The sequence below is a fragment of the Ranitomeya imitator genome, chromosome 7 (assembly GCF_032444005.1).
Source record: "Ranitomeya imitator isolate aRanImi1 chromosome 7, aRanImi1.pri, whole genome shotgun sequence".
NCBI lineage: Eukaryota > Metazoa > Chordata > Amphibia > Anura > Dendrobatidae > Ranitomeya > Ranitomeya imitator.
Window position 1 is genome coordinate 182318436 of NC_091288.1, and position 23949 is coordinate 182342384.

Below are 23949 nucleotides of genomic sequence, written 5' to 3' on the forward strand. Positions count from 1 at the left end.
TCGCAGACATCGCTGAATCGGCGTGTGTGACGCCGATTCAGCGATGTCTTCACTGGTAACCAGGGTAAACATCGGGTTACTAAGCGCGGCCCTGCGCTTAGTAACCCGATGTTTACCCTGGTTACCAGGGGACTTCGCATAGTTGGTCGCTGGAGAGCTGTCTGTGTGACTGCTCTCCAGCGACCACACAGCGACGCTGCAGCGATTGGGATCGTTGTCTAGATCGCTGCAGCGTCGCTAAATGTGACGGTACCTTAAGACCAGTATATCTGCATCCAGATCTGCTCTTCTCTGCAAGGCTATGCACAAAATTCACCATTTTTCGATTTTTCTCATATCTGTTTGCTAGACCTGCAGCTAATGCACCAAGCTGGCAGACAGCCGCGAGCCACAATTCATGGGACCATTAGCCACATGCGGCAGGCCAATGGGCGTTTTTGCCGGCGCTCCATTTAAATGTTGGTGTCAGAAGTTTATCTCCGGCTGCTCCTGCTTGAGACAGATGTTGGGTGTGCGACATGTCCGGAGCAGATCCTGAACCCAGACCATACAAGCAGACAACTACTAATAAAATCTCAGGCACTCAAAACAAGAAATAGTTCATTTATGCAAGAAAAAATTTTTATTTCAAAAAAACCTCCTTACTGAACGGTCACTGCCTCCCGGACCTCCACACCGGACACTCCTGCGGCGTTTATTCTTAAGTGGGAGTTCCACTACTGCTCCATAGGCGGATAAACAGTAATCTCTTGAAAAAGGCTTCACCAGCCGAAACGTTGAGCATTGTACATATACTGTTTACTACCAACCTACAGAGGATTTACATGTGGATTCCCACCATTTTTTTGAAATAAAAATTTTTTCTTGCATAAATGAACTATTTCTTGTTTTGAGTGCCTGAGATTTTATTAGTAGTTATATTGGACATTTTTCTCTTGGCACCTATACTCAGCAGTTGAGCACCCCCTTAATCGCTGTTATCATACAAGCAGACAGATATTTACGTATTTCTGCACAAAGGCGTTAAGGGAAGATGTCAGGCCACATTCACAAGTTCCTTTTTATCCTGAGGGTTCTCCCGCAGCGGATTTGATAAATCTGCAGGGCAAACCCGCTGCGGTTATCCCTGCAGATTTATCGCGGTTTGTCCTGCGGGTTCCGCTGCGGGATTTACTCCTACTATTGATGCTGCATATGCAGCAATATGCAGCATCAATAGTAGTGTTAAAAATAATAAAATCATGGTATACTCAGCCTCTGACGTCCCGATCTCCTCGGCGCTGCAGGCGGCGGTCCGGTTCCAAAGATGCTGTGCGACCAGGACCTTCGGTGACGTCACGGTCATGTGACCGCGACATCACCGAAGGTCCTGGTAGCATAGCAAACCTGAGACCGGACGGCCGCGTGCAGCGCTGAGACTTCAGAGGTGAGTATATCATGATTTTTTATTTTAATTCTTTTTTTTTTTTAATACAAATATGGTTCCCGGGGCCTGGAGGAGAGTCTCCTCTCCTCCACCCCGGGTATAACCCGCACATTATCCGCATTACTTCCCGCATGGTGGGCACAGCCCCATGCGGGAAGTAAGCGGATCAATGCATTTCTATGTGTGCAGAATCGCTGCGATTCTGCACAAAGAAGTGACATGGTCCTTCTTTTTTTCCGCAGCAATTCAGCGCGGTTTTTTTCGGGTTTTTCCGCATCATGTGCACTGCGGTTTCTGTTTTCCATAGGGTAACATTGTACTGAACCCTGCATGGAAAACAGCTGCGGACCCGCAGCGGCAAAATCGTGGCGGTTCCGCAGTAAAAACCGCATAGTGTGAACATGGCCTCATACTAACCATTGAAACTGACCAACACAACTTAATGTGTCTCATTGGAAGTGACACTCTAGCCTAGGGTTACTCCCACCCCTCTGTAGAGATATCGGGGGGCTCACTTGCTCTTCCAGATCATGAAGTCATTATCTTCCACTCAGACCAGTTTTCCTATGGGTAAAGTTGTTCCGGTCACTGCCAAGACCATCCCTATCCTATTAGAAGAGAAAGCCGCCAAGTTAGCCAGTGGTTATCGAACACTAAATGAACCTCTAGAGACCAAAAATAATTAAACCTCTCCCAGTAGATAGAAAGGCTTTGGTTGCAGCCATTTGTTTTGTCAGGTGAGACATCATGGTTAATATTCCCACAGCTCCTGAATGGTCGGATTTGCCAAAGTTTTGACACTTTGGTGGCAATATTTGCACAAATTTAAGATTATTTTGAATTTCATCTGATAATCTATATATTTCATTATGTTCGTGTGTGTATGCATGTAGATAGAAGTGTGTGTGTGCGTGTGTATATGTAGAGATATATGTATATTTGTGTGTGTATATAGTATGTGTACACACACACACACACACACACACACACTACAGACCAAAAGTTTGACACACCTTCTCAATTAAAGATTTCTCTGTATTTTCATGACTATGAAAATTGTACATTCACACTGAAGGCATCAAAACAATGAATTAACACATGTTGAATTATATATTTAACAAAAACTTGTGAAACAACTGAAATTGTGTCTTATATTCCAGGTTCTTCAAAGTAGCCACCTTTTGCTTTGATGACTGCTTTGCACACTCTTGGCATTCTCTTGATGAGCTTCAAGAGGTAGTCACCGGGAATGGTTTTCACTTCACAGGTGTGCCCTGTCAGGGTTAGTAAGTGGGATTTCTTGCCTTATAAATGGGGTTGGGACCATCACTTGTGTTGTGCAGAAGTCTGGTGGATACACAGCTGATAGTCCTACTGAATAGACTGTTAGCTGCTCTTTTCTTGCCATAATACAAATTCTAAGTAAAGAAAAACGAGTGGCCATCATTACTTTAAGAAATGAAGGTCAGTCAGTCCGAAAAATTGGGCAAACTTTGAAAGTGTCTCCAAGTGCAATGGCAAAAACCATCAAGTGCTACAAAGAAACTAGCTCACATGAGGACTGCCCCAGGAAAGGAAGACCAAGAGTCACCTCTGCTTCTGAGGATACATTTATCCGAGTCACCAGCCTCAAAAATCGCAGGTTAACAGCAGCTCAGATTAGAGACCAGGTCAATGCCACACAGAGTTCTAGCAGCAGACACATCTCTACAACAACTGTTAAGAGGAGACTCTGTGCAGCAGGCCTTCATGGTAAAATAGCTGCTAGGAAACCACTGCTAAGGACAGGCAACAAGCAGAAGAGACTTGTTTGGGCTAAAGAACACAAGGAATGGACATTAGACCAGTGGAAATCCGTGCTTTGGTCTGATGAGTCCAAATTTGAGATCTTTGGTTCCAACCACCGTGGCTTTGTGCAAAGCAGAAAAGGTGAACGGATGGACTCTACATGCCTGGTTCCCACCGTGAAGCATGGAGGAGGAGGTGTGATGGTGTGGGGGTGCTCTGCTGATGACACTGTTGAAGGCATAATGAACCAGCATGGCTACCACAGCATCTTTCAGCGGCATGCTATTCCATCCGGTTTGCGTTTAGTTGGACCATCATTTATTTTTCAACAGGACAATGACCCCAAACACACCTCCAGGCTGTGTAAGGGCTATTTGACCAAGGAGGAGAGTGATGGGGTGCTACACCAGATGACCTGGCCTCCACAGTCATCAGACCTGAACCCAATCGAGATGGTTTGGGGTGAGCTGGACCGCAGAGTGAAGGCAAAAGGGCCAACAAGTGCTAAGCATCTCTGGGAACTCCTTCAAGATTGTTGGAAAACCATTCCCGGTGACTACCTCTTGAAGCTCATCAAGAGAATGCCAAGAGTGTGCAAAGCGGTCATCAAAGCAGAAGGTGGCTACCTTGAAGAACCTAGAATATAAGACATATTTTCAGTTGTTTCACACTTTTTTGTTAAGTATATAATCCCACATGTGTTAATTCATAGTTTTGATGCCTTCAGTGTGAATGTAGTCATGAAAATACAGAAAAATCTTTAAATGAGGTGTGTCCAAACTTTTGGTCTTACTATTTATTGTTGGGCTTTTTTTTTTTAACCTGCCTCTTATATTTGCTTATTTCTGCAGTAACGGACTTGTGGTTTGGGAAAATGTCTGTTTTAAAGGTGTCGTTCCATATGAGACATTTATGGCCTATTCAGAGGACATGGTGTAGATGTGGGTCCCTTGCATCACAAGCCACAGTCAGTGGAGAGGTGGCCACGCGTGCGCTCAACACAGTAGCCACAATCCTCTTCTTCTCTCTCTGTACACTTGGCACATCCAGTCGTCCCAAAGGCAATAAATACAAATCAGTGGGGGTCTCGAATGCCTGACCCCCACTTATCTGGTACTGATAACCTATCCTGTGAATGGGTCATTAATAACATACACCTTTAATATTGATTGCCCTCCTTTACTCATTAGACTCAATGTTGAATCGTTGAATGAACCATCTATCGTACATTGTGAAGTTTCAGCCGACGAATATTCGTTACGGGTGAAATCGCCCCTTTGGATGTAATGTCTGTGGCCTGTAGACTTTAGAGGGTGCAATTAATTTCCGAAAATACAACCCAAGTCCGATATTTACTTGTCAGATGTTATTTTTTCTTCCTTCTACTTTAGCGCAGCCGTGTCACATTCCAGCGTTGCATCTCCCATTGCGGTTAGAACTGAAGACGTATAATGAATTTCTTTGTGTCTGCGAATTAATAGGAAGCTCTTTATTCTGCCGACTGAGGAACGATTACTGGCTACCAGCTCCATGCAAAATTCAGATCTCCTCCTAATATTTTATATTCTGCACTGTGTCGTCTTTGTCTCTTCGTTTTCGTCTTAATAGTGTCTGGGGATTTGAGGGGAAAAAAATAGTTTGGCACAATTCATCAAAACAGCAGTGATACTGAAGGACAGATGCTGGGGAGAGATGTGCTGCCTGTGACGGGGATGCAGACGTTGGGTTATAGCTTCGTACGAGCAGAGATAAATGATAGAATATGCACATTCGATGCATCGGAGCAGCCATACGAGTCTCTGATTTTACCCTTTAGAATTTTTCATATTTCAACATAAACGTGACCTAAAAGTACATCAGATTTTCGTTCAAGTCCTAAACATAAAAAAGGCTAAAAAAATAAAAATCATACAAATGAGTTGAAAATATCAAACTTTCTGGGGACATTGAAATCGGTGTCGCATTGCAGCATCGCATCTGATTTTTCACGGTGTTGGATTTTCTGCCAAAAGTGACTCACTTGCCGTAGACTTCAACACAAATCGCTCGCGACTTGTCGTAACCTGCCTGTTTTTAGTTTACTGCAAAATCGGAGCTCTAAAATAGTCGCAAGACAGCAAGTTGAGAATTGTTGTTGCGAAACAAATGTCGCCATGTTGCCCTAGCCTAAGGATTAGCAGAAAATTTGGTGAAATTGGAGGCTGTCATTAATTGAAAACACCAATGAGGTGCAAGTCACCGACCTCTTTAAATAAAGGAACTGGGATCTATCAAAGTCTCGTTATCACAACACTTTTGTGGATGTATATCATGGCAGGAACAAAGGAGAAGTAGAGTTGTTGATGCTCGTGAAGTCAGAGAAGGTTGCAAGTCAAAAGAGAGTTTAGGCTACTCCAATCCACAGTCTGGCTGAAATTCAAGACCATTATTACCTTCCCCCAAGTGTAGTCAACCGACAAAGATCACTCAAAAAAGACCAAAGTGTATAGTGGTCTGCAAGGTCACAAAGGAACCCAAGGAAAACTCTAAGCAACTAAAGGCCTTTCAAATTAGTTCATGTTAAAAGGATCCTGTCACTTTGAACATGCAAAGTGATCTGTGGACAGCATGGTATAGAGAAGGAGAAGTTGAGCAGAAGATCCAGCCTAACTTCTGTTTTGTTCATTGAAACCCCTGGTGTTTATATCCAGGAGTCCAGCGGGCGGTCCTAGTCAGTCATTGATAGCTAGTCATACAAGAGACTGTCAATCACTGAATAGGACTGCCAATGGACTCCTATGCATCCAAACACCAAGGATTTCTTTGAATAAAAGACTAGGATTTGTAGCACAGAAAAGTATTTCGACCTGATCGGCTGTCACTGCTCTGTAAGATCCTTCCTGCAGATCAGATACCATGTCCAACATGAATTCTTTGTGGAAAATGCACCAAATTTGACAAATAAAATTTTGTTGAGGATATTGTTTTTTTTTTTAACTAGGATCTGAGGCCAAAAACTCTGAACATACATGTGAATGAGGCCTCAGGGTATGTGAAAAACTGATGCTGGTGCCTTCAGTGTTTTCCATCCGTGTGCCCGTTTTACTATCAGTGTTTTCCGGTGTGGTTAAAGAATTAAATTATGAAGCTTCTCCAATACCTTGCAGTGTCAAACACGGACAGCACACTCATGCCATCCGTGTGCTGTACGTGATTTTACACAGACTCATAGACTTGCATTGACCCTTGTCATCAATAGGAGCAAACACCGGCCACATGTCATCCGGTGACAGGTCATCTTTAATAACAATCCCATAGAGGTGGGGCACTCACAATTAGTGATCTTTTGAGATAAGATCAGGTGAGTGACAAACCATAGAAACTTATAATATTTGGTTGGGATACAAGTAATTTTCCATATTTACTAATAATGTGATTTTTCTGTGTTTGGTTGCTGTCTGTGATGTCACGTTGTGATGTCACTGCTCCGAGTTCTGAAGGTTCTTTGTCTGCGAGTGATTTGGTTGGTTGGATCGTGCAACTGACTGCGTTTCTTGGATTACATTTTGGATAACGAAAATGTTCTGGCTGGAAAGGTTTATCCTAAAGTCAGCCACTGGCATTTCTGCAGAATATATTTTGATGAAGCTGAAAAGCCTCATTAATAACCAGGAGTATAGAGACAAAGTAAAGAGGCACCGAGAAGAATATAACAGAAAGAAGAACGAGTTCTTGGAAGTCCTCAGTGATGTGGTCTGCATGGACCGCGACGTGAGAGCAGCTCTTCATGTTCTGTTTCGTCTGCAAAATTACCAGTTTCATCACCATCCATCAATGTGAGGAAGACGTCTTCTCCATGTGCCTTTAACAACTGTGAGAAATCCCACCTGTCGTTATGACAGGACCTTTTTAGGCAGAAATACCGCAGTTGTCCTTACCATCATCATCAGACACCAGCCTAACAAACATCTCCATCTACCAGCAAGTACGCCGAGTACCGGATCTTCTTCATGCCATACATGAAGCGAGGCTGAGATGCCGGGGAGTCCCCAGCACGGACGTGGCCGAGGTGCCAGCGAGTCCCCAGCACGGACGTGGCCGAGGTGCCGGCGAGTCCCCAGCACGGACGTGGCCGAGGTGCCGGCGAGTCCCCAGCACGGACGTGGCCGAGGTGCCGGCGAGTCCCCAGCACGGACGTGGCCGAGGTGCCGGCGAGTCCCCAGCACGGACGTGGCCGAGGTGCCGGCGAGTCCCCAGCACGGACGTGGCCGAGGTGCCGGCGAGTCCCCAGCACGGACGTGGCCGAGGTGCCGGCGAGTCCCCAGCACGGACGTGGCCGAGGTGCCGGCGAGTCCCCAGCACGGACGTGGCCGAGGTGCCGGCGAGTCCCCAGCACGGACGTGGCCGAGGTGCCGGCGAGTCCCCAGCACGGACGTGGCCGAGGTGCCGGCGAGTCCCCAGCACGGACGTGGCCGAGGTGCCGGCGAGTCCCCAGCACGGACGTGGCCGAGGTGCCGGCGAGTCCCCAGCACGGACGTGGCCGAGGTGCCGGCGAGTCCCCAGCACGGACGTGGCCGAGGTGCCGGCGAGTCCCCAGCACGGACGTGGCCGAGGTGCCGGCGAGTCCCCAGCACGGACGTGGCCGAGGTGCCGGCGAGTCCCCAGCACGGACGTGGCCGAGGTGCCGGCGAGTCCCCAGCACGGACGTGGCCGAGGTGCCGGCGAGTCCCCAGCACGGACGTGGCCGAGGTGCCGGCGAGTCCCCAGCACGGACGTGGCCGAGGTGCCGGCGAGTCCCCAGCACGGACGTGGCCGAGGTGCCGGCGAGTCCCCAGCACGGACGTGGCCGAGGTGCCGGCGAGTCCCCAGCACGGACGTGGCCGAGGTGCCGGCGAGTCCCCAGCACGGACGTGGCCGAGGTGCCGGCGAGTCCCCAGCACGGACGTGGCCGAGGTGCCGGCGAGTCCCCAGCACGGACGTGGCCGAGGTGCCGGCGAGTCCCCAGCACGGACGTGGCCGAGGTGCCGGCGAGTCCCCAGCACGGACGTGGCCGAGGTGCCGGCGAGTCCCCAGCACGGACGTGGCCGAGGTGCCGGCGAGTCCCCAGCACGGACGTGGCCGAGGTGCCGGCGAGTCCCCAGCACGGACGTGGCCGAGGTGCCGGCGAGTCCCCAGCACGGACGTGGCCGAGGTGCCGGCGAGTCCCCAGCACGGACGTGGCCGAGGTGCCGGGTACAGATGATTCTGTGCATCACCTACAATGATAAAATACCAGTTACCCGGCTGAGAAGACAACTCCTTCCTGGCCTTGTACTGGTGATACTTCCCGGGAAGACCTCACCATGTAAAGGAATATTCCTCACCATAATCCTTAACCGGCAATGTGTGTGTTCTACAATGATTTAGTTGTTTTTGGAGTAAATAAAATAATGATAAAGTCCAGTCCTTCTTACTGCGTCATTTCAACTATCGTCAGATATTACAGAGGAGACATGATGTCAATCTTTTACTTGAACGTGCCGCCAGAAAAAAGCGGACATGTCTGTGTGCTTTACACGGACTGGGTACACATGGAAGGTGAGGGGCCCCATAGGTTATAATGGGTTCGTGTGGTTTATGTGGAAAAAACGGGACACCAAACGTCCTGGAGACCCTTAGAAGCCTTAGTGCTTCTTTGGCTGTGTTAGGGGCCAGGCACACGTACACCTTTCTGATAGAATTAACACAAATCCCAAAGTCATATCAGCAGTCAGGTATGGACATGTGATTAGGGTCAGGGGGGGGGGTTATTAGCAGGTCCTGGTTGCTCCATTCCATATCCCCTTGAAGAAGCGGCGTGGCAGAGCCACGAAACGCGCGTCGGGGCCATTTTTCCGGCGGGATCCTCCTCCTCTGTCTCCCCCCTGTGCTGGTAAGCTGACCCTGTACATAAGCCGTGGTCGTAGGGACTATTCACTGCTGCAAGTTGCCTGGATCACTTGATATCTTGCTGACTGTTTGGCTTATCTTGTTACAAGTAGTAAGCACATTGGGCTCTTTTGTATCCCCTCTGTGTGGCAACTGCTCAGCACGGGGGTCACTGAGGGGTGGGTTTCTCCCCCCTGTCTTTCTGTTGATTGGAATATGTGCACCTATTGTATTACTGATGCTGGGTTTTAACGTTTGTATCAATAAAGATGATGTTTATATATACCTTTACCATATGCTCCGTGTTCTCCTATTTTCATACCTTTCTGTTAGACCGGGTCTGATTGATGCTGAGCTGACCTGTGTCTGCTTATATAGAGGTGGTGTGGTGCACATACTGCATTCAGTGCAGATTTACCCCCCACCATGAACGTAATCTCCCTGCAGGAAGCCTGCTACACAGTGCTGACCACTGAGCCAGAGAGCTGCCCAGTTACTTGTTGATGTTGCTCTGTGTTTGGCTACCATAGGATGGAAATGCATCCATGTGATCAGCAGTAGATATACCGGTAGGTCAAATTTTGACAGCAAATGTGACCATCAAGCAGGGTATTTATGAGGCTAAATGCAGCGGCATTGAGGCTCAATTTACACAAAAAAAACCTGCTCTCCCTACCTGCCTTGCACGTAACGTATGTGTTTGACAACTTTTCAATTCTGTCGGGTGAGGTGCAGAGTCAAACTAGCTGACAAATTTTTGCCAAAATTTTGGTGCAAAAATATTGGTCTAAAGTCAGTCAACAGCTCAAAGAAAAGTGCCTAACATGTCTATTATGATGCCCCAGATCAACCTCTGGTTCTTTAATACTGCTTTTACCCAGACTAGTTTTATGCCTTGATGAGAAATGGGTTGCGCCAGCAAATGAGCGCAATAGTGTGTTATCCGGATAACGGCGTAAAGTGAGAGGCGGTGCTGCCCACCTGATGCAGGTGTGTGAGACCCGACACTATATAAAAAATCCATCTGCTGCAGGTTGGCAAGACCAGCGCTTAATTCAGGTATCTGGGATTTGCCGGGAACCTGCGCTGCCGGTAGTGGATCCAGTCCCGGATAGATGGAACAGTGCGGTTTATTCTCCACGCATTTCGAAATGTTCTCGCGTGTTCTTCATGAGATTGCAGGTTACCCACAAATCGTAAATGCCTGGATGGGCACACGTAACGTGGTATGAGATTATACCCCTACGATACTTTATAGGGTCAGACCAGTTCTCCCAGGGGCGATCCATGCAGAGCTCTCCTACGCTACCATTACCTGCATCCCGGAATTCATTCCATATTTTTCTTGTATTTCGGCTTGTTATTCACCAGGGATGAAAGGACTTTGCTGTCGGTTCCAGATGGATCTGTTTCTTGGCTCGTCTGCTTACTTTGCACTTAAGAATCAGAATAATGTGATGTATGAGGACTGTGACACCTGAGCGGGCGATCACACAGCGGGCGGGAGGCCAGTGCTTTTAGAGAATTAAAACCCACCATCGTGTCGGGGCTGATGTCATGGTGTGGACAGTCTTGCGGTTTTCTGGTGTTGTTAAGGAAATTATTTTTCTGCAAGTTTTACAGTGGTGGGCCCCATGCTTTTCCTTTCACACAATACCATTAAAAAACAATGTACTTACTACCCTCGTCCACCACAACTAATTAAAACTAGTAATATCTGTCTAGCAGTTCTCCATCTCTGTAACTCGGCAAATTTCTGTTGAACGGAGGAAGGTTCCTCTTCCTCAGCATTCTTTCAGCACATTGGGAGCTGGAACATTCTTTTCCTCAATTTCCAGCATGCATTGTGCCTGCTTTTGTCCAATGGCATGCTGACCTGAATTGAACTGCCAACTTTATGCAGTTTCACGGACAGGAGCAAAGACACAAAGACCCTTCCCTATTACTTGCAGTCCATTTTAACATCTCTGCTGCTAGTGAAGGATTACACTCGACAACAGGCAGTGGACGGCAAGTTAGAAGGGAAACAATTAATGGCCGATAATTTGGAGTCTTTTGGGGTTTTTTAGGGGGGGCAGTAAGACAAACGTTAAAATAAAGTTCTCTGTGTTGCCCCTGTGGCTTTGTGCCGCCCCTGTGGCGTTGTGCCGCCCCTGTGGCTCTGTGCTGCCCCTATTGCTTCTTGCCGCCCCCGTGGCTGTGTACCACAAAGAACTAGGCTCTCCAGTAGAAGCTGTGTGGTGGCAGTTGTGATTGTCTCTGCAGTATAGATGGTCCTTTTCCATAGATCCAAAATGTAGCATGTTGTGAAGAATCTGCTTGTCCAATAAAAAATGAAAATATGAGGCAGAAGAATTCCGCCACCTATAACTTCATTCTTAAGATATAGCACCTGCATGGCTTATTTTTACGCCACGAGTTTGATTTCCGTTAAATCTGAATCTGATCACGCCAGATTCGATTTGCAAATTGAAAAACTTCTGTAGTTCGTCCCGTAACACGTGAATTTTGTAAGAGATTCCAAAAATGCCCCACGAGTGGCCTTACCCTAATGCCTGATCAGGGGTGAGATGTGTCTGCTGAACCTTCTCCGCGACCCTTGCGCCTGGTAAAGCCGGCGTCGATCACCGCTAGTAGCGGGCGCTGACCACCTGCGGTGGTTCTGTGCTGCGCCTCCGCACTATACAAATAGACTTCAGTCATTTCTTCCCTTGTGGTGCACACGCTTTATATATTCCATTAGTTATTATGAAAATGTCAGGCTCCATAATGAAAGCTATTGAGCAGGCTGTTATGTGATGGCAGGCGCTCTGGGGTGATTGACGCTGCAGTTAAGTGGCGCTCGTGTTTTACTTCTCGCCTCGTGTATTCTGATCGGCCTCTGCCCATTTCTATACACATGAAAGAGAACAGTGTTAGTAAAAATCCCAACAATAGAACGTGCTGAACCCCCACCGCCACCTCTGCAGCAGACAGGCTGCAATTTACTGTGGCTCATTGTATGGCAGGAAATAAATGACAGCTGTCTATTATTTGCCTACCTATAACTTTTTGTACTTAAAGGGGTTGTCCCAGATTATAATCTTGGTGATTTCTCCTTTACCAGTCAGAGCCCGATATCTGACACCCCCACTGATCTGCTGTTTGCAGGTCCGCTCCATACACTGTGTAGTTGACCTGCAGTACCCAAAAACGGCCACTAGACAGGGCACCTCCGCTGATCAGCTGGGAGTTCTTGGATGTTGCCGGAAAGCTACAATGGCCGCGGCCGGCTCCTGTAGATCTCCCCTATTTATTATAATACAGGGTGGATCTGTAATACTCGGGCACTATAGAAATGACAAAACTGCTGTATTCCGGCAGCATCTGAGAACTTCAGTATCGGCAACATCTGGCACCCTCTTGCCCCCCGTTGGACTGATCATCTAGCCTAAAGATAGGCAGGTCTTAAAAAAAAAAAAAAAAAAAATAGTCGCCCCTCCTTTAATAAACCTATCAGAATGCTAAAGTTTAGTATCCTTAACCTTTGGGGCCCCATGACATCCTTAGGTGCCTTGTCTGAACCATGCATTATTTTCCACCATGCCTATGTTACATGTATACAGCTTCATAGGTTTAATACTTGTCAGCAGCAGAAGAGCTCTGTAATCCTGATAATGTCACAGGGTGATCTCATGGATCGTAAAACAAGCCTCGTGTGATCACGAGCCTTTCACTGACCGGACCACTATTGCATCCATTAAGACGATTGCAGCAGGAGATGGCTGTGAAAGAAGTGCAGCTTTGCAAATTGCTTTATGAACTCCCCGGTTTACATAAATGCATGACTTTTTTGGCAACAAAACAATAATTTGTAATGGGGTTTTAACAATGGAAGTTTTGGCTTCTGCAGCCTCTATGTATCATAGTACATAAACTATGGAATGATCAAAACGAGTAGTCACCTTGTTTCTTCAGGAGCACACTGCTTCTCAGCCTCCTGACTTCCTGCTTGTCTTAGTGACAGTAATCCCCCTGATTGACTGTTCGGACTAGCATCATGGCTGCACTGCTGGCCCAAACTGTGCGCTCTCCAATGCTGCAAGCAGAGGCAGCTGTGTCACTCCAGCTCTGTGGCACAGAGCTTGTAAGTGCTGTGATATGATCATTGCATAGGAAACTGACTACTGCTGATGGACTACAGCGGTGACTGGTAACATAGGCAACTAGTTGGAAATAGTAACATTAAAAATCACTCTGTTCTTGACAAAAGTGAGTATTTTTAATAAGTAAATTTGAAGTTTTGCTTTTACAAACACTTTGCATTTTTTCCCGTTATAAGGTGAAGGCACAAACCCTTAAACCGTAAATTTGTCATTGTCGAAAACCCTTAACTCTTGCCTTCTAAACTGTTCTATGGTGACGAAAGATTCATCTGGTCATAAATCAGATAATATATACACCCCACTTATTAAAATTCAGAAAAAAAACACAAAAATTGAGCTTGGTTTAAGTTGGTATACATGCAGCACATAAACGCATGTTCACATTGGCCATAAAACATACAAAACCTTAAGAGACAACATGAGCATAAACCCTGCTGTAACTAAATAAATAGAAAGCAAAAGTGCATTTAAATAACACAGGGTCCTTAGTAACACTTTTTTGATCAAAAATAGCATAAAAGCCATCCCACCGCCGACAAAGTGACTCTGATCGGGACGGTTCCTGCATTGTCTAATATTAAAAACCTTACCGTGTGTCAGAGTTTACCTCAGTGTGTGAATAAGGGCAGACAAAAGGACCGGGTCCAGCCAGTGGACTCCAGTCTGGGAAGCCTTTAAATGTAATTTCCAGCTCAGGAGAGGGAGGCCACACCCCGATTTGCACAGAATGCAAAAATTGAGCTAAAATTCAGCTCACTGAAGGATGCACTGTTAATGAAGCTGCCCGTACACATCGCATAGCGGTCGGATGAACAATCGTTCACTCGATGGTCACCTCTCTCAGGTCCCCCATACACGGGCACTGTCAGACGAGCACTCTTGTATAACTGAGCTCTCTTCTGGAAGTGGCTTAAATACCAGAGAAAAATATTATTACTCCAGCAAAATATGTAGTAGGTGTAATAATATTAGCAAATATCTCCAATTAGAAATGTAGTATAGTTCTTCTGATTAGCTATGTTACTTACCCCATGTGCAGGACATTGTAGTAGCTTAGGTATCCATGTTTATGACAGCTGTCACTATGTGAGTGGTTGTAACCATGGATACCCAAGGTCCTGCAATGCCTGCACATGGGGTAAGTGATGTAGCCAAGTCTCTAATCAGAAGTATTTTCTAATAATAATATTATTATTATTATTACACCTACTACATATTGGGACCGGATCTTGGAGATGGCAGTACCCTTTTAATTTTCTAACATGTAGAACAGTGCAGTTGCTTTGTTTGCAGTAGGATCCCTTTTTGTTATCCATTTTTTTCCCCTTTTTTTTTTTTTTTTTTTTTTTTTGTTTCATGTAGTTTTTGTCTAAAGTTCATCCTTAAGCAATCTCTGCGTCTGTGCTTTGTAAAATGAGCCTTTTGTTTCCTATAAGAGACGTGGAAGGCGAAGAACGGCTGCTATTAATTTAGATGAGCCGCGAGTTCAGCCGAGGACTGTACCCTTTTATTAAATATGAATGCTGCTTTAAAAGGAGAAGTTTAATTAGAATAATTGTGACTCCGCTCATAGCTGCTACGTGACTTTCCTTCCAAGGGTTTTTTTTTGTGTTTAATTAAACATTCATTAAGTAGCGTAGTCGCCGGCTCGTCTGTAGGTCACAGGGCTCGGACGGCAACGAAGCACGCCGCTTAAATTTACGCAAATGGTGTCGCTCTGCAGGTATTCGGCAACGAAGCACGAAATCTACGCAAATGGTGTCGCTCTGCAGGTATTTCGCTTTTCTTTTGCTTTCTTTTCTTTACTTTTTTTTTTTCTGATCTTTTCCGAGACCTATTCATACCTCTTTCATGGGAGGTACACGTTATACATCAGAAACATTCGCCAGCACCAGGGCTGTGGAGTTGGAGTCGTGGAGTCGGAGCCCATTTTGGTGGAGCCGGTGTCATGGAAATTGAGGAGTTGGAGGTTTGGCTTACCGACTCCACAGCCCTGGCAAGCACATTACCATGGAAGGTGGCAAGGCTTAAAAAAAAATACAGTATATGTTCTTTGAGACGGCATCCCGATCACACCTACCCAGAGGCCAAAACGGAGTCTCTGTTGAGTTTAGGCCCCGGGAACTGTCCCATTGCATATACCGATGTTCACATAGCGAGATGTCAGTGGAGTGGATGGAGATTGTGGGAGCTCCGCTGGTGGTCATACAGCTAGGACAAAGCTGAGCCAGAACATCAGCCTACCATCTGTCATGTGTGGGTATGTATAATATATACCATACTGTGCAAAGGTTTTGTGCCGGTGTGGAGAAAAATAGTGTTACCTCCTTTGCCGGTTTGATGGCCTCAAAGAATTAATACTTCCAGATACTCACTTGCACGCTGTTTGAGAAGGAACTTGTCAGGAGCTTGTTCCAAACATTTTGGATTACCTACCACAGATCTTCTGTGGATGTTGCTTGTGTGAATCCTTCCTTCTCTCGTAATCCCAGGAAGACTGCATGATGTTGAGATCAGGGCTTTGTGGAGGCCATATCATCACTGCAAGGACTCCTGTCCATGCATTTCTTTCTTGTAGGCCAGCTTCACACGATGTGAATAGGGATGATCTCAAAGACTTCTCGACCATATGGGGCTGCTGAGCACTTCACTTGGCTTTTCCAGCAACCCCATAGAAAAAGAATGGAGCGGCACACGGACACCCAATGATCAGCAATGATTGGTCATGAAGGGGTTGTCTGGTGAAAAGTAGTTATCTAAGTAAAGTTTAGGGGTTTGTGGAACACAAGACAAGCGCTCACTTCTTAGGAGGCTTGTCTGAGCAGGACCTTAGCGGTGGTCGCCATCCCTACCTTTTTGTTGCAGTCCCTATGATATTGATCATTTCCCAGACGTTTTGGAGCTTCTCACCACATAGCCAGATTCTGGGCTCGGTGAGACCTAACCAGAAGAATTGGCTTCTTTCTGATCCACAAAGTGCAAGGCCTCTTTAATTTCCCCTTAAAGAGCAATCGTCTTAACTTTCTTTGTTATTATTCCAAGACGGTGAAATGTTTTATTCATCCCGGTCTCGCATTCATCTACTCTGGACAAGTCTAGGCTTGCTGCTGCTTCTTCTGTGCACCCGAGCCGTTAACTAGCCCATCGTGAGCCGGGTTACGCGGCTTTTGATCACCCGCTGTTAATGATCATTCCTCATTGCAAAATATCGGGTCTATAGCCACTTAGTATGAAAAATGATGTAATGACGCATGAGATTAGAAAAGCATTGGGTGCTTTCTTCCAAACCCCATCCCATTCTTGTCCGTGGGCTTTGCGCATCACCGCTCCATTCAAGTGATTAAACCGAGCTGCCCATAAATGAGGATGGTGCTGGTTCTGGCAGAAAGTCATGTTCCTAATCTCGTGCAACACATTTATGGGCTAGCTTCACCAAATATCTCATACTGATCAGCCTGCTCATCTACCCTGATCGTCAGATATATCTTTTTACGAGCTTGTGTTTTGGGGAGCACAACTGATTCTTGTGATGCAAGATATCGGCTATCAGATGTTGAAACTTTAAAAAAAAAAAGTTGTCCACTACTTGGACAACTTCTTATCCCCCTCGCTTGGCCCAGATTAAAATAATAAAGCCTATACTCACCTCCCGTGCCGGCGCCGCACCCGTGGTGCCCTCCCTGGGGCTCTCATGCCGTGATGTGACATTGGCACCCAATCAGCGCTCGTCTCACGGTCTCCGCCTTTGGACAAATCCAACCCAAACTTCCTATTCCTGATCGATTTGTCCGAAGGCGGGGACAGTGACGCCAACGCTGATTGGGCGCAGCTATCACATGTCACAACACCGCATCCGTCTCGGCGAGAGCGAGGGCCAACACAGCGGGAGCGGGGCCGGCACAGGAGGGGAGTATAGGCTTTATTATTTTATGGGGGCCAAACATTTTGATGAATAAGGTGTTGTCCTAGTAGTGGACAATTCCTTTAATGGTAAATTTGGTGCCAATTCAGTATTTGTATTTGTTCCATGCCTTTTAAGACTGCTTTGATCTCTATTTAGTATATGCAACTTTTTTGCTGCTTTTATATGTAAATGCAATGATAAATATTATTCTTTACACCAAAAGATTAACCACGCATCCTTTTCTCATTATTTTTGTGTTTTCGGGTAGATCTTAAAAATGGTGTATTAAATCCCATAAAATATTAGTTAATTTGGCTCCCCAAACAATTAAATGTACCAGATTTCACAAACTTTTGCGCTCAAACATAGTAATAAATTTAGCCGAGTATGTTGTCTACCAATTTCTACTCCTCTAATACTCGGTAGTGGTGCAGGTCCTAGAGGACAGACCTCAACCAATCATAAACCGGTTACAAATATGCCGCTACTTTGGTTTGGGACTTCCCCTTTAAGAGTGCTATCCTTTCTGGACAACCACTTTAGTTGCTCTCCCTCTATTTCATTTACAAGTGGGGCTTGCTTTAATTAACACATTACTGCGCACAGTTTCATTTTTCGGGGGGTTTCCAGATAGTTTAACCTCTTCCATGATCAATAAAGGGGAAACAGATTTGTTTGTTCTTCCTATCCGTGATCTTCTGTCTGAGCTCTATAAGATGGTAACCCTAATTAGATAATTATCAACCGCACAAAAAAATATGCTTGTTCGGTTTGTCCAAGTCTGTATATTTAAGTTTAATGGGGAGAAAGGCATAAACTGCTCCTGGACTGTAGCCGTGGCTTTAACAAATGGTGGGGCATGTTAATGTCCAGCATGTCTGATCCTTCAGCCTCTCCTTTTTGAGGACGAGTCAAAATGTCTCCATACACACTAGATACGTGACCTTTTGAACTGAAAATTGGCGTACAGAAGTTAATGGTCACCATACACATTGATGAGACGCTGGGAAAGATCCCACTGGCTAGTCTCCCAAACATGGCGATATATCTGGTACTGTTGCTTTCAGCGTGGACACTTTGTGGTTTCTTTTTTTTCCCGAATTTATAAGAACATCTAGTACATTAAGTGACCTGTCACACTGGGGAAATGTGGTGTTGTTTTGTTTCTTTGTTGTTTTTATTTTTCATGCTTTCTATCATTTTCTCATCTTCAGGTTTTATTATTATTGCGTCGTCTGGCTGAGTTTATGATGGATTTTCTGTACTCTCCGGCGTTAATGCCATCTCTATTGTCCGCAGGTGCTCTCACAGTCGGCCTTGTCAGGCAATGTCAGACCATCCATGGACGTGACAGGACCTGCATTCCTCCGCGGCTCCCTCCGGAGTGGGTTACTACACTGTTTTTCATCATTATGGGAATTATATCATTGACTGTTACGTGCGGATTGCTAGTGGCTTCCCACTGGAGAAGAGAAGCTACAAAATATGCCCGCTGGATAGCATTCACTGGCAGTAAGTGTTAATGAGGATTCGGGGGGTACTTGCTGTAGATCCTTATAATACTGGATGACGCCACTTCTGAAATCATTGACCCTACTGTTCACCGCCGGCCATTTCATGTATTAGTTTATAACCATATTACGGTAATAGAAGTATAGATCATCGACTCCGTATACACTAGACATGACCGCCATCCTGTAATTTAATAACACAAATGCAAATATATGGAAGTAAAGGATCATAAATATTAAAATAGTGGGGTGTGTATAGATCATGTCCTCCTAAGATCTTCTCTATTGCATCAAGAACCTGATGAAGACCCCTGCTTCAAGTCAAAACGTATTTATTAATACACTCTAAGAATAAACCTGAAGCTCTTTATACCTGAGATCCGTCAGTCATTTCTCTGAATAGTGTTTTGGTGTATTTTTGTTACCTTCACGTTGGTGGTACAATATGTAAAACCACCCCAGCTATAACATAAAAACACTATTCAGAGCCAGGGTTGTGGAGTCTGAGTCGGAGCGCGTTTTGGTGGAGTCGGCGTCATGGAATTTGAGGAGTCGGAGGTTTGGCTTACCGACTCCACAGCCCTGTTCAGAGCAATGCCGTTGACAAATCTCAGGAATACAGGACTTCAGGTTTAGTCTTAGAGTGTATTAATAAATACGTTTTGACTCGAAGCAGGGGTCTTCATCAGATTCTTAATGCAATACTCCTCACAGTGTGACTGGAGAAGATCTTAAAGAGACATGACTGTAGACCGAGATTTATTCGCGTTTATCCATTTTAGATCTTTTATATCTGTAATAAAAAAGCTGAGAAACATTGCATTTATATGATTAGAGGCCGAGACTACACTACTGTGTGAGGCATAGGATTGTTCTGGAGATCATGTTTCTTAGCTTGGCTTTTAGTAGAGGTTGACATGTCAATAGAATATTTTAGGATCCCTAGACCTATACCCCATATTGAGTACTTTAAATTTTCTTTTCTTTTTTTTATGGTCACCCTAGGAGCAGGCCATACAGTAACATTGTGTACCATTTAATATACATTTATTGTATGGATGCTTTTCTAGAGCGTAGCATTGCATCATTTGTTGTCTCCATGTAGAGAAGCCCAACTAAGGCCTCAGTTAGGTGAACGTGACCTTGTGGATAATTAAGTAACCGACGAATTTCTTAGTAAAGTAAAATATAATCCTTTTTATTTTTTCTTGCAGTGATCCTCTTCTGTATGGCAGCATTAATATTCCCCATAGGATTTTACATCAATGAAGTTGGTGGACAGCCCTACAAATTACCCAACAATACTGTAGTTGGGTCATCCTATGTACTTTTTGTCTTATCCATTTTCTTTACTATAGTGGGACTATTATTTGCAGGCAAAGTATGTTTACCTGGCTGATATAAAGGAGAGAACGACAAGACTTTATTTTATTTTTTTCTCCTTGGAATGGATAATATAAATTTGTTGGGAAGGGTGGTGGGGAAATGGGGGGTTCCTTGAACACCTCTGAAGACCTTGCCTTCTCGGGAGAAGACCTGAAAGGGACAAAAGAACTGAGAAGCTAAAAGACATTGACTTGTTCTCACTATGCACTTTGGATCAAATGGAGAGCCTTTCTTTCCACAACCAAATACAAATATCATTGACTGATCTCCTGAGCATATTGATGCCGTCAGGTCTGCACTGTGACGTGGACTCGTGAAGAACGATGCTTTACACTGACAAGCAAAACCGACCTTCATTACTGTACCCAAATCCCATTTCATTGTCTGCTAACATAGGAACTGAAGAGGAAACGAATCTCAAGAGTATTTATGAATTTTTGGAATATGACCCTAGGATCCTTTCGAGGCCAAGTGAGGCTGGCCTCACTTAGGAGACGAAAAATTGGAGCAGTCGCGGACTAGAGACTCGGTGACTGAAAATTCTCCACGCGAAGGAGCAAAGAGATCAACCCCCCATGACCTCCTCCAACTCAAAGCTTGGTTTTGTGTGCTCCTGACAGCTTAGTATGTCGGTGGGCTCATTGTTGGAAATATGACTATATGGGAGGAAGTTGGTACTAAGCAAAGGGCGCGCAACAAAGGACGGTCATATTATTAAAAAAAAAAATTTAAAGAAAAAACTAATCGGAATGGTGCTTTGCTGATATGAGGGGAATATTGTATTCCTTTTCGAAGCATACAGGATACTGGAAACACTAATCCTATCCCCTCTTTACTGGGCCATTAGAAGAACACATTTTAGGACGGGGTTGTCTTTTTCATTTATATTTATATAAATATATATATATATATTTTTTGCTGACGCAGTATACAGTGTTATATACAGGCAGTTCTGGGAAAAGAAGGCTACAAATGCTTTGCTAGCGAAATCACTGTGGCGCGCAAACTGGAACCGGTAGATAACTAAAGCCATTTCCCTGAAGACTGCGTAGTGAATAGTCTTCAGATTACCTCATACGTTGTAGCAGCCCTCTTTTTTTGTTGTTTTTAATGGTAGAAACATTTCATATATCTTTTTTTTTTATTATTTTTAAAGCAACCAACTTCATCTTGAGGTTGACTTCTGTGATCTTTTCAATTCCTCGATGGTTAAGGGCATTTCATCCTACATTGGACCCCCTTTAAATTAGGTCTTCTAGAAGCGTCAATAATAAGGGTGAGAGAGTTCTTTTCTTCTTTTTTACCTAATATGTGGCCTCTCTATTCCGGATCTCTATAATGTTGTACGACCCCGTGGCCATACACCTGAGATCGTAATAGAAATGTTCCGGTGAATGATGTCCTGCCGATAAACGTTTTAGTCCACGTAGGACTGAAATCTCTCTGGGAACGTTTCTTCTTTGGAAAGATCTGTCGTGATCTAGTGACCAATGACCTAAAACTTTAAACACGACCAACTCCGTTCCAGGCGATGACTGCCTCTCCTAAAATGATCGTTTGTTTTGAAATTGACTCTTTTGGTTTTCTTTTGTTTTAGAGGGAATCCATCAAAAGGATCAACCCTCCTAATCGTCTACATGGACATACAGATTGTGGAGAGTTGAATAAAATAACACCTTGATATCTGCGATCAGATCTCTTATTCCAGAGAAATCCACATTTTGCTTAATATGTAAATGAGCTTTTAAAATCTATGGGTTGGACATAGGTCTCTCCCCGAGAACCTGCCTCAAGAGATTAGGGGGCATTACCAGTGTGAGACATGTAGTGACCGACAGTCTGCTCTCCGCTTCTCACTGCAGAGCTGTTTGTGATTACAAATAACACAGTACAGCAGAGCTGAAATTTGTCTCATTACAAACACATTTGCACCTTCTTCTGTCAGCTCATTTTTTGACGTGCTGTGCCTGACTACAGCTAACACTTCTTCAGTTTCTATCTCGCACCGCCAGCATCTGTAGAGGGCTGTATAAAAGAGCTAACAGCACTATGAGAGGGAAACTACGACTGTGGATGTGTTTGTAATGATATAAAGATCAGTTCTGCTGAGTGTGATTGTAACGATCAGTCATTACATGTCTCACACTAATAACTCCCCCTTTCATTTAAAATAAACTCTGGAGGCAGATTCTCAGGGAGATCTATGTCCGGCCCACAGATCTTAACAGCTCATTTACATATTCATAAAATCGTTGATTTCTCTGGAGTAAGACATCAGTTTTTAGGTATCAAGGTATCATTTTATTCAACTTTTTATACCTGCATGTCCAGATAAATGGCTCAGGAGGGTTGATCTTACTGACAGTTTCCTTTTAATGTGTATGGCCTCCCGGATAGTTAGATAAGGAAAAAAAAAAAACAACTTGTACTCTTTCCTTCTCCATAAAAAAGTGGCTTCTGACAGTTTTGCTGTCATTTTTTGTTTCGACCTCATCTTTTCCCTTTATTTTGAACTCTAATGACCCCACTGCTTCCAAATGAAGCCTCCCAAAGATCGAGCTTGTCACTCCTTTTAACCGCTTCCAAACCCTGAAAAGGTTAAAAATAAATAAATTAAAAAAGTTAGAAAAGACCGAATATGTGCGCATTGCTGTGCGTTCTATTCATTTTTTTTATGGTGATCTTGCGGCGCTTTTTCAGGTGGATTTTTGGTGGAAACCACCTGAAAAAGATATTTCTTGCACATTCACCAACAGAGGACACATATTGGAAAAATGCATTCACGCGAGTCAGATCTGTATTCTTCACTTGTCATAGGGGCAAACTTGAGGAACTCTGGGGTAGAGGAGGGATCAAGGTTGAATTCACACATGGATTATTTTTTAATAACTACATTTTTATCCTGATTAGACCATTTAAAATAAAATCTAAAGTAATACATGTGGCAGATCTGCTGGCACCGTCCTGTTCATCCAAACAAAAACCAGAAAAGCCCATACGTTACAATGTATAGAAGTGAGTGTCTGGATCCAGTCTCCCCCCTATGGCCCATATCATAGTTGCCCTAATTTAAAGGGATTTCTATATTTGACCCCATAACACCAGTCCTTTGTTTATTATTTATATACTGTTAGCTGATTGTTTTTTCCCCACATTCGTTTCGTTTCCCATTGAGGATTTTATTTTTTTTTCATCCTTTTGCGTTCTCTGATCTCATCTGCTACATGTAGCCGCATTTTTACCAGCGATTACTCCCAAGCACAGCTCCAGACTCTAACAAAAGTATGCTACAGGAGACGTCACTACTAGGTCAACACCGTGTAAATACCTTTGTTCTGTAATGTGTGTTACTTGTTATGACTAATTTATTATCAGTCAGATGGACATTCTTAAATTATTTTGTGAGATTTTTTTTTTAATCTTTACTTTTACCCTCCATCCCTCGCACCATTTTGTTTTCTCATGACATTTGCATTCTGTAGATAACTATTTCATTGTCACATGATTATATGGAAATATTTGCAGAAAAAAATACATATAAACGGGAATACAAAAACGAAACTTGGTATTCAGGTGTTTTGTTTTGGGTTGTTTTTTTTTTTTTTTTGCTTGTGTCCACCATTTATTATAAAGAAAGTCAAGTTCGAAAAGTTCAAAAGCTTCAGTGATCTGTGACATTGGGTATTGCAGAGGTCTGAAGGAAAAAACATCACTACTGTTTGGCAAAAAATGGATCCAACAGGAAGGCGAAGCATCCTATCCATTTTGTTGCAATATATATATATATATAGTGGCCCGATTGTAACGCATCGGGTATTCTAGAATATGCATGTCCACGTAGTATATTGCCCAGTCACGTAGCATATTGGCCAGTCACGTAGTATATTGCCCAGCTACATAATA

General features: G+C 44.5%; 1 protein-coding gene across 1 annotated transcript in view; it reads left to right on the forward strand.

Annotated features, from left to right (window-relative positions):
• The window catches only part of MOSMO (modulator of smoothened), a 57313-nt gene extending 33708 nt beyond the window's left edge, over positions 1-23605 (forward strand). Inside the window, exons 2-3 of the mRNA XM_069734168.1 lie at positions 18449-18661; positions 19875-23605. Coding sequence (XP_069590269.1) covers positions 18449-18661; positions 19875-20059 — 398 coding nt within the window. The 3' untranslated portion in view covers positions 20060-23605. The remainder of the gene's footprint in view (positions 1-18448; positions 18662-19874) is intronic.
• Positions 23606-23949: the final 344 nt, after the last annotated feature.